General features: G+C 41.1%; 1 protein-coding gene across 1 annotated transcript; it reads right to left on the bottom strand.

The window, feature by feature from the left end:
- Nucleotides 1-2,308: 2,308 nt before the first annotated feature.
- LOC135106993 (uncharacterized) lies at nt 2,309-3,965 on the bottom strand. The gene is made up of 2 exons (XM_064016504.1): nt 3,927-3,965; nt 2,309-3,307 (listed from the first exon to the last, which is right to left on the bottom strand). Exons 1-2 carry the CDS (start codon nt 3,963-3,965, stop codon nt 2,309-2,311), a joined length of 1,038 nt encoding a protein of 345 aa, XP_063872574.1.
- Nucleotides 3,966-12,500: the final 8,535 nt, after the last annotated feature.

Genomic DNA, 12,500 nt, shown 5'->3' with positions numbered 1-12,500 from the left:
ACTACTACTGCTGCTGCTGCTGCTGCTGCTGCTGCTGCTGCTATTACTACTACTACCTACTACTACTACTACTACTACTACTACTACTACTACAGTTACTACTACTACTACTACTACTACTACTACTACTACTACTACTACTACTACTACTACTACTACTACTACTACTACTACTACTATTACTACTACTACTACTACTACTAGGACTACTACTGCTGCTGCTGCTGCTGCTCCTTCTGCTGCTGCTGCTGCTGCTACCACTACTACCACTGCTACTACTATTATGACTACTGCTGGTGTTACTACTACTACTAATGCTACTACTACTACTACTACTACTACTACTACTACTACTACTACTATTACTATTACTACTACTACTATTACTACTACCACCACCACCACCACTACCATCACTACCATCAAAACGAAGAGCTTCATCTAGTCTCAACCCGAGCCCTCCCTGGTCGCACGGATGCGCGAGACCCGGCGTTCCCTTCCTACTTCCCCACTCTACATACAAGCGTGATTAATTAGTGTCGGAGGCTTTTGAATTTTCGTAGAGTCGATGAAAAATGTAAGGAAGGATGAGGCGGCCCGTGAAAGTCTCCTGGCGAGGGTCGCAGGCTTTTCCAGCGTCAGGAATCTTGAGTGTTTTTCCTCATAATCTTTTCATTTTCCTTTGATTCACCAAATATTTGAATCCTCACAAGGCACCCTTTCAGTGAGAGTGCAGAGTACACTACACCAAGGCTATGTCACCTTGGCGTAGGTAAGTTGAGGGAGTGAGGGAGTGAGGTTCTTGGTTCCATAGCTCTCTTTCACTGGTGTTCAGGTGATGGTGACGATTTTCCAGTCAGCGAAAGCCCTCTTCCCGACATCAAAGGTTCCTCGACAAGGTAAAAGGATTTGGAGGTAACAGATGTTTACAGCGTCACAGTAAAGTTACTGTAAGCTGGAACTGACATCGTGGTCCCAAGTTTGCATGTTCTTACGAGTCACGTATGACTTTTCTTTGAGATGAGTGCCCGGGTTGCCTCTAACAAGGAAGGGCTGTGCAGTGCTCGGGAACAGTGCTGGCCCATGTGTTGCTGATAGGTGGGTATTTGCGACCATCTGCTCAACTCGCACAGAACCAAGCAGTTTGCACTCACGGCCAGAAAGTCAGCAACTGGGCGAGTGTATGTGTCCTGCATTCACGTGAAGCACCGTCGTGAGTTCAGGTAAACTGCTTTCCGCCTTTCCCGATCAGAAGCAGTCACTGGCTGGCTAAGTCACGAGGTGCATGTCACGACTGGTCCCTACTTTGCAAACTGAGAGTGTACAGCTGTAGGTTTTTTGGTAAAGATTCGCTCTTGTTACTCAGCGAAGTATGCTTTTCCTTTTATCGAGTTCGAGCTGCGTCTACACATGGATTTTTAATAACGAGAGTGTGATCTTTGTAATATTTTCGATGGTTGTAGACAACAAGATGAAGCATCGAATCTCTGAAATTAGAAACGTTTAGTAAAGACAACGAATGTATTTGAACTGGTTATGTATTTTTTTATCCTACTGTAACTAATAAGGAACAGTGGGTAAACTGCATATGTGAATCTCAGTGACTTGCTGTACGTTTGCAGGGCGGAAAGTTAGAGAAAGGAAGAAGGGAACATCACAGCTTCACCATGTTATAATTATATTTATGTCCTTATCACACACACACACACACACACACACACACACACACACACACACACACACACACACACACACACACACACACACTTGTGCTCTTCATACTACGAAGTCAATTATACAAAGCTTTCGAGATGTGTGAGTTTATCCTCATAAATATTCTCTCACTTACATCTCCCGGCGGCGCACAGATCACACTTTACGAGCGTTTCCTTGGCACTAAGACAGCATTTCAATTACGCGGAAGGGTGGAGGCTTAGCAGGGCCACGGAAAGGAAAAGAAAGCGGGAGGGTAAGGGTGAGGATTTGGTGTTGGACCGTGTGTGTGTGTGTGTGTGTGTGTGTGTGTGTGTGTAATATCATGACGAATTAAAAAAAAAGTAATGTTATTCGAAAAGATTTAGAGGCTGAGGCTTTTGGGCAATAATTCTTCTCCTCTGCCTGGCGTTCATTACTCTGTTCCACCAGTTTAACATTTTGCTTAAAGATGTGTGTGCTCGGTTTGCAAAATACACGTACTCTCTTGCACTTAATTTGCTGTGACTTCATCATTTTGCTGCAAGCGAAAGCTAAAAGCATATTTTGCCACATAGCATTTCTCGTGATAGGAGTAACCGATTGCTGGGAAAAGTCAGAATGAGTGTGGGAGTTGGCGGGGCCTGGCGCGGAGACTGGAGGGGTGAGTGAGGGCAGACAGGCAAGATGAGATCTGCTGGGTGGCTTGGGACTTATTTTCAAGATCTAAAGACCTCTGTTGGAATCCTCTAAGAAGACAGTCCTCAATGGAAGTACCCGCCTTGCCTCTCTGTAAGCCTCCCCTGCGTGTGTACTGTGGACTTGGGTTAATAAGGGAACTCAGCAAGGCGATGCCTTCGCTCAGGGACGGGCGAACGCTTGGCTCCAGGGTTTGTGCCCTCTGTGCCCACCACAGTAGCTGCTTAGGAGGGGCATCCATGCTATCCGATGCCAGTAGCACCAGAGATGCCAAGCTATACACATCCGTGGCGCTGCAGCACCGGCCCCTTTTCTTCAGCTCTGGTGATAACCAATATAATCTGTCTGGTCTGCGGAGCTTAAAATCATAGGGCACCGTGCCGGGGCGGCGGGCCAGGCCAAGGTCGATAACAGTGGCCTGCAGGTCGCTTCCGTCTCGACGCGCCAGACAAACATTGTCGCTCTTTATATCGTTATGACAGAGACCTTCCTTGTGCAAACCCTCTATCGATGTAAAAACTTGCTTGAGGATCCACAAGATTTCTTTGGATTTCAGAGATCCTTCCTTCAGGGCGCGACACAAAGTGGTCCGCCCCGCGTAGAGGCTCACGATCTGCAGGGATTCTGGAGACACACCAACGAGGCTTTGGACGCCAGGCACGCTGCGAGCCGCCCACAACGCGTCTGCCTCTGCCAACAATTCAGACGCGGATCCGTAAAAAGTCTTAACAACCATAAGGCGACCCTCAGGATCCTTTGCCAGACGAACTTCGCCGTATGCACCGCGGCCCAGAAGGCGGCCGCCCCCAGCCACCAGCGCCTGTTTCAGCCACTCCTGACTGACCTGCGGCAGCCCCAGCCTCCTGCAGGCCCGTTGCAGCTGCATGATCTCACAGTCTGCCTGCTTACTGCCCCTCTTGAAATAAAACATAAACTTAAAGAGAAATGTAACCATGAAACAATGAAATGTTTCTTTTCCTCCATGTCCCGCATGTGCTATGTTGAATTAGGACTGGCACAAAATAATATGCAATTACAATGCTCGTATATCCTGCTACGTGAAAAATTGTGGTAAGGTCACACACACACACACACACACACACACACACACACACACACACACACACACACATACAAAAAAAAACTATATATATATATATATATATATATATATATATATATATATATATATATATATATATATATATATATATATATATATATATATATATATATATATATATATATATTCCTCTCTGTTTATTATATAATCACCTTAATTATACCATCACCTTGGAGAGAAGCAAGAAGACTGAGCCTCATTCCATGTATTCCGAGGAGCAAACACTGTCTTTCTCTCTCTCTCTCTCGTGGAGTTGTAATTAATGCAGACAAGTTGTCACGGAGCGCCGGAGAGCTGTACTGCGCGTACTGGTGTCCTCAGACCTGCTACAGACCCAAATTGATTCAAACATTCACGCCCGACACATGTTGAAGGAGGCTCGTTGCACCTCCTCCGCCTCAAACGACTTCACCTTGATCACCGGGGCAGCAGTGTAGCAGGTGTAGACCATGGAATGCTACATCCCTGCCACTGTTCCTTCTCGCTCACCGCCAGTACTCAGTGTTAAGTCGGACACTTGCGATGACAGCGTACCATCTGGCAGTCCATCTTGCAGCTGTTCGTATTCTCCTGAAAGTTGTCCTCATACGCGCCAGCTTACTACAATTTATGAATTTCATGGTATACATTGTATATAATTCTCAAGGTTCAGTGACTCATATCCTAGGTCTTCTCCTCCTCGTGTGTTTCTGTAAAGTGAAAGGAAAGCAGTTATGGTGATTCTTCATATACACGTGTAATAGTATCTGAAGGTAGCTTGTGCCACTCCTCCAAGTTTATTGTTAACGTCATGTTTCCTTCATTAATCCCTATTTTGTTTTGGATGGTAGCGCTTCCCATTTAACACTACACTAATTTTCCTTATATATGAACTCAAAACTATTTTACGTACCCAAGCCCTTTTTCTTCCCCTCTTGGTGAGTTTACATGTTTTTACAATGTAAGGTAGTTCCGCCTTCCTGGGAACATCTTATTACCATCCACTCTATTCTCTCAGGAAGATGTTATTGGTTGGTTTAGGACTCAGAGTGAAGTCGTCAATGAGCTTTTGGGTACTGGCAGATAGTTTCCTTAAAGCGAGTTACGAACATAAGAGCATAAGTAAACAAAGAAGCAGCACGAAGCCGTGAGCAGTGGCACACGTGGCAGTCCTTGTATGAAACTTACCTACCTATATCCACCTATCATCCTCATCTATAAAATTATCTAATCTTTTAAACCTCATACTGTTATTAAAAGAGTTAGGGCTCTACTTTAAAACGCTTTGCTCTCACCAGGACTATTTCCAAAGGCCACAAAGGAAATTAGCCGGGTTGTCACGAGTCATTCTCCTATTAATAACTTAATTAGATTTTTCAGAGTAGTAGAGGTGCGGGGCAGAAGTGATTCAGAATATGCTCCATAGTCAAGATGGCATGGCTTATTTTCCCTTTCTTTCTGTTTCCTCTGCTCCGTTGTACTGTAACAACGTAAACTTCACAGTTTGCCGCACTTCCATAATAGTATTAAGTAAACCAGTTGACAAAAAAGACTCCGTTTACATAGCGTCATTAGAACTTAGAGTGGTCACAGCCTCGTGTCACAAGGCCCTTCCTGTGAGACACGGGGGACTTTTGAGAATACCCATTAAGTCCCACTAATTAAACTGCTCCTGTTGCTGGTTCACTGTCGCAGCGTGGGAGACATGCAACTTCCCTCTGTGTTATGGTGTCGTGAGGATGGCAATGGTTGTCGTTAGATGCGAGGGAGACTTAGTAATAAGACTATTGATATTGGTAAGCAGAGGAGGTGGTGAAAGTGCTGCAGGGTCTTCTAAATCTTCCCATTCATAAAGTTTTCTTCCTAAAAGTTTCATTTTGAATGTGAAATAGAATACTCATATATTTCTTGTTTATAATTTAACTTCTAATACTATGGATTGATTTCTGTTGAGAGAGAGAGAGAGAGAGAGAGAGAGAGAGAGAGAGAGAGAGAGAGAGAGAGAGAGAGAGAGAGAGAGAGAGAGAGAGAGAGAGAGAAACTGTGGGAGATGGCGCTAACCTGACCTCATTCCCGACGAAAACTTCCGAATTTTATGACCAATATGGAGAAAATTTAACCCTAAGAACGACTGCCGTGAAATATTTGGGTCGTATTTTGACTAATTTAGAGTGAGAGGAACGCCATAACGAGAGAAGTATTTACAGCACGCGGCGGGAATGAGAGAGAGAGAGAGAGAGAGAGAGAGAGAGAGAGAGAGAGAGAGAGAGAGAGAGAGAGAGAGAGAGAGAGAGAGAGAGAGAAAGAGAAAGAGAAAGGTTAAAAGTGTGTTCATCATGTGGAGTTTTGTAATCGACACATAAATAACACAGATAATTGAAATGTCCATGCTAGTGAGCGACAGGTTTGTGAAAACTAATGTAGGAAATTAATTACTGGGGAAAAAATGCGACTCTGCTACTCATTTCACTGGAACATTTATCCACATTTACTTGATTCAGGAATCCCCACATTTCATTGGCGCGTTTGCTGTTTTGGTATTCATTGTGAAGAGTTTGATAAGCGTGTGTCGGTGTATGTATTTTTTTTTTTTTTTTAGGATTTTTTCTTACGATATGTACGAAAAATAGTGAGTTTTTTTTTTTCTGAAGAAAATATAATGCTAGGTACGGTCTTTTAATTTGTTTTCTTTTTTTTTTTTTTTTTTTTACTGCTGCACGCTAGAAAAAAAATTAGGTGACTGACAGTACAACAAAAGTAACTTTGAAATAATGTTTTTCTTTCAACTTAATAACGTTCCACTGAGTCCACCAAACGACATAAGCAATACATCATTATTTGCAGGAAAAGGTGAAAAAAAAAAAAAAAAAAAACTGGGACGTTAAATTATGAGAACAAAACGAAAAATAATGCAGAAAAAATGTGTGCAGATGAGAATTTAGTTCGTAACCATGAAGTAATTAAAAACTTTCTATATTATTTACTTTAGGATTATTGAGAATTTTTATTGTTCATAATTCATGTAGAGAAATTGGCGTCTCACATCAAGAGGTCTGTCTTTTAAAATTGTGCTGGTTGCGTACTGCACCTACACCAGCACTGACCCAACGCGGTGTTTTAAAAGTAATTTTCATTAGTCCGTGTAATATATTTCATTTCACCCTCAGACGAAGACAATGCACTTTTCCCTTGTTGTAATAATTCCGTTTGATATCCATGACACGGGCATTTTTACTCTCCTTTTCTAGTTTTCATACGTGGAAGGAGAGAAATGATCTTGAATGCCGCGAATGTTTGAGTCACCAGCTGCGCGCGCAAGATTTATTATGTAAGGACGGTAACCTGCCTTGACCCTCGCGTGTTGCATATGTATCTGGTTTCGCAATATCGCAACTGAGCCTCGTCCTTCAGAGGGGTGTTATGAAACGGCGAACACACCACACACACATACAGAGAGAGAGAGAGAGAGAGAGAGAGAGAGAGAGAGAGAGAGAGAGAGAGAGAGAGAGAGAGAGAGAGAGAGAGAGAGAGAGAGAGAGAGAGAGAGAGAGAGAGACCACTTTCATATATCATCAGTAAGAGTTAAACATATGATTCTGTGAAAAAAAAAAAAATCCATAATGTTGTGTGCAAAGGGAAGAGTAAAGCGAGACGTTAACTTGAGGCAATGATGGTCAGTTTTTCATCCCTGTGTTTTTGCCTCCACTGTCAGGAAAAACACTGCAGCCAAAACAAGGTATTGCAAGACAGACTCAGCTAATAGTCAGAAAATACTGAATTTCTCGTAAACTGCACTGCTATACATATCATGATTAAAAGAGAATATATAATTAACATGAACCAGTACTTCTTCGTTTTCCCTCAGTCTCTAGTCTTCTCGGTCAGTATTCTCAGACACTGCTTCATCACAGGGATTATTCTTAAAAACAGCTGAAATGATCAGTCGGATTCTTCTAAATATTTTTCCCCATTACTGAGGCCGAATCCTTGCTTTACCATTACTGAAATCATGAAATACCTTTGTGAATTCTAGCAACTTTCGCTAGATCTGTTAAAAAGATTGAGATGAACCACCGGAACGTTTTACTGTTACTAGAATCATGACTTTTTTCGTTGTAAATCGCAATGATTTTCATTATATTTGTTATAGAAAGCTAAGATAAAGCTCTGGAACTAAAATCTTGAAATATCTTTGCAAATCCCAGTAGCACTCATTAGATATTTGAATGAAAAAAAATTAGATGATGCACTGGAACATTTGAGAATATGGTATCTGAACTAAGGGAAACGTCCAAACACAGTGGATGTGATGCAAAAGGTTACTCTCAACTCCTGACCACGACTACAGCTGCCCTTAAGACTTGACGCTCCCTGTGGATAATTACAACAATCGCTGCGTTATACAAAGACGAATTATGACCACGATAATTACCGAACACAAAGACAATTTCGAATACTTTAAAGAGTACGTGCGAAACTTTTAGTGCATCTCCATCTACTTCCATTGCTTCTCCTTTATCCTCTCTCTCTCTCTCTCTCTCTCTCTCTCTCTCTCTCTCTCTCTCTCTCTCTCTCTCTCTCTCTCTCTCTCTCATGATTGTAATTATTGCAGCATACTTGTATTAAAAGAAGAAATTACATAGTGCTTTAGAGTTTTATTCGTTAGTTATTATATCTCTCCCTTTATAACAATAAGACATATTTCATTCAGTGCCATACACGTCACCTTCTTGAGACATTCATATTACACTTGCCGGCATTTTCCGGCAAAGTCAGTCGAGGACACCAGTCAATCTCGCATCTAGCACAGACTAGTGGAGGGTATAAAGAAAGACATACTTTTAATTCAGTGTCATCTTCATATTGCACCTCACTTTTTTTTCTCTGACTAAGCAAAGTAGTTCGAGGGCATCAGTCACTGTCGTATACATCAACGACCGATGGAGGATATAGGAAGAGAAGAACGAGACCAACTCCGTCACGTACGTAGAAAGGACAGGTGCCGGAGGAAACTTGGAGTGAAAATTTAATCACTGAAAAAGCTAACACTGGGGGGAGGATGTAGAGAGAGGTGAGGCTTTCGTTTACCCAACACACACACACACACACACACACACACACACACACACCTGCTTTTCTCCTCCTTCCGCCCTGTTTATCTTCTCTCGTGGTGTGTATAGTCACCAGGTCTTTGTGCATAAGATAAAGCACTTGGTTCAGTGTAGCATGAAGATCAGGAAGGTAAAAATGTATGCTGTCTATTGCCAGTGTCGCCAAGAAATCTTCCTTCCTTGGTCGTGTCCCATCACGGATCCTGAATGTGGACTTACCGACGTGTCTGAGTAAAGAGGAAAAGGAAAAATGTACTACCTGCTCATCTTCGTGACTTTGCTTGAGTTCTCCATGTTCATTGTATTTCCCAGGGTGTGGATGTGTTAGATGAGTATGATATGTCATCCTGGAGAGAGAGAGAGAGAGAGAGAGAGAGAGAGAGAGAGAGAGAGAGAGAGAGAGAGAGCGGCAATTATTCAGTGTGGTGAAATCTGGTACCTTCTATTTTACTACGAACTTGGTCTCGGTCTTGCTCCTGGTCGCACAAGATGGCGGGTCTTCCTCTCCCTTGACTAAAATCTCGGGATTTCTTCATAAATATGATCACAACTTTTGTTTTTCCCCAGAAGTCACCGTTGCGACCTTAATATATCATATTTGTATTGCCATAAGTGCGAGGCAGTGTTTGTTTTTGCCCAGACACGGGATTGCTCGAATATAAATGTAGAGTAGGGGCTTCAGATAGCTCGCTTTCAAGCCGCCACACATCCTATTTCGAGCAATAATTATCAAGTCTGCTTTTGTGCTGGAAATGCCTATCACAGATCACTATACAACTATTATTTTCTTCTGCGCCAATCCGCTCAACTCAGTCACATGTTTTCTGTTGCGTCATTGCTCACCTCACTTCGAACCCCCCTTTTTTTTTTTTTTTCTTCAAAACATTCCTCTTAGTATTTTTTGTCATCAACAGGCTTTCATCTTGTTACTTCTGTTACTGCAAAATATAAGTTTGGATCTTAACACAAGTCACTGGAATACTGTCATAAAATGCAAATACCATACGTGTTTCTTCATGTTGTGAAATGTGAAAACGGAATTCAAAATCACTCACTGTAACAATACAAATGACGTTAAATGGCCAAACATTCACTGCGACTGGATGCACAAATTCTCTTATTTTTGTAAACTCTGTAAAGTATAATTCTCTACATTTTTTTTTTTTTTTTGTTTCATTGCGAATATTGTTTTATACCTTGCTCTGTCTTTAAAGGGTGTAAGCTGACGTGCTGTAACGCCCGTATTTCATTTCTACACCTATCGCAATGTTTCGAGTTGGTGGCTTATGTCACCCCTGGAAAAAATGAAACATAAAACATAAGAACATATGAAAATAGAAGCAACATGAAGCCAGTAGCCTACACATGGCCGTCTTTTCATTTCTACATGCAATTTTCATCTCTATCCACAAATTTATCCACTCTCAAGATGTATCAAATCTTTTCAGTATTAATTGCCTATGATGTATTCCACCTTTATTATGACAAAAAAATCAAGGTATCAGGCAAACAAACACAATAGGAAAGTTGCACGCTTTAGATGAGCATTTAACCATTAGTTACCTGCAGCATAACGTGTATTTTTCCCCGAGTTGGTCCAGAGCCACAAGTTTCTTTTTATGGGTGGAGGTGCATATGTTACACCATTTTTTTTTTTTTAATTGAAATGTGAATAAATACATCAAGCGCGCAGTACACAGTGTCAGAGGGCTATTTATTTTTGTAAAAGCTTTTCACCCGCTCGCGTTCGGTCCACCTGCAATTGTTGATTTCTACCTGAGCGCTTTTAAAAGTTGTGGTGAACAGTTGGTTAGTTGAATTGTAATGAAAAAAAAGTATGCGCATATATTGAAATACTTTATTGTCGAGCATTATATTAAGCTACATTTTACCATTAAGAAGAAAGGATTTTATGATAACTGCTAGATATTTTGTCATTACCAGTTCTTTTGATCGCATTTCAAGGTGTACCACTGAAGGGAATACAGTTCTGTCAGACAACGGAAAATAGAGACAATGTTAAGAAACGCACAGAGCATCTTCAATCTGCCTTCGGTCGCGTCTTCAGGTGTCTGACAAGTAAAGAATCTGCAATCTGAATTTTAATATACATTTGTTTCGTGAAATAAAGAAGATGGTAGAGACTCACACTGAAGCAGGAGTACTATTACATTATATTTAATTTCGAGTGCGGATATTCCTAAGAAAGATTAAGATAATTAACCCAAACATTTGTCTCATTTTCACTCACAGACACACAAACTGGTACAACAAATATCTCTTTTTCATAAGACACGAGCATGTTTATATCATCTACTTACATTCCCTTCCCCTGTGGTCTCGCTATATCTTACAGCTTCCCTTAACTCCTTATGTTCTATGTGACAGATTGCGTAGAACGGTACCACTTCATACACTCCCTTCTGGCTAGACTTGTAACAGCATAATCCAGGAGACAGCTGGTGGAGAGGCAAGAAAGGATCAGCTCGGTGGAGAGTGACTGTCGATGTCTTGAAAGCTAAAAGGATAAAAGTGATACGCTGGGAAATGAAGACGTGCACTTACTTGATCCCCACATTTCACCTGCCATTGGCTGGTGCGAGTCCTCCTGAGGTAGTGGAAACGTTTTACGACGAAATTTCTTACTGTCTTAACTCAACGCAGCACCAGCATCGGGAGTGTAAGACGAGGAAGGTAACAGACAAGAAAGAAGGAAGGAAGGAATTGTTTTTGTAACCGGATGAGAGATTAATGTATTTACTTTACTATTCACTTTCATGTTGAGTTCATTTATATTATCTTGGACTTTATTATTGTGTAGGATAAGAAAGATAATAGACAAGAACGAAGGAAGGAAAAAGTTTATTATTTATAAAAGGGGAAAAAATTATTAAAACTTCACTATTTAGTTGTATTTTTTGAGATTCTGTATAATTATCTTATCTAGTTTTCTTATCTAGTTCTCTTGTATGCCTCACGTACAGAATTGTTCTACGATTACATACATTAATAATTTCCTACAGAACACTCACAACAACACAGGGTTCATATCTCCAATACGTAGCTGGTTCATCAGTGGCTTCTAACGCTTTCAGTGACTGTAAAAATGTTGAACTACGCGTTACCAAAATAATATGAATTGCATGACTAAAACACTCTCTGGCCAAGACGTTAATGCTGACAAAGCCTGATGTGAAAATCCAGGAGCTAATGACATTGGCCGACATAATGTTGCCGGACTGATGTTTATAGAATTCAAATATATTAATACAGCATGTGAGTGAATTCATTGTTACTACGCCTGGAATTATTGACAGGAATATTCATGTCCTCGATTCATATTCGAATATACCCAATTCATCAGAGACAAGGACACACACACACACACACACACACACACACACACACACACACACACACACACACACACACACACACACACACATACACACATACACACACACACACACACAGACTCGCACGCACGCACGCACGCACAAGAATTTCCATTAAATGTCATACGTTTAGACTTCATCTTCATTTTCCTGTTGACCATTTCTTTTTATTAATATTTTTACATATGTTTATTTGTTAATTTAATCAACCATTCTTTTCACTAATTCCTTACTTTTAAAGAATAATATCCTCTTATCGATGTACGTAGAATAAAAATTAACTGGCACAATAAAGAAGCGAGACACTACAGTGTAAATGCAAGCACACAAGAGTTGGAATGATGGACAGATGGAAAGCCTCTCTGCTCTGACTGGCCACTTTACTTGACTGTGTTACAAATTTATATGTGTGTGACTGACTGACTTCCTGACTCACTGATAGTGTGTAAAAAGAGAACAGCTGTGTTTTGGTACTGGGTATTTATGCATTCTCTATTCCCT

Source organism: Scylla paramamosain, chromosome 2, assembly GCF_035594125.1.
Source record: "Scylla paramamosain isolate STU-SP2022 chromosome 2, ASM3559412v1, whole genome shotgun sequence".
In the NCBI taxonomy this organism is placed as follows: Eukaryota; Metazoa; Arthropoda; class Malacostraca; order Decapoda; family Portunidae; genus Scylla; species Scylla paramamosain.
The sequence above is the reverse complement of the archived record's forward strand: the minus strand, read 5'-3'. Positions and strand labels throughout refer to the sequence as shown.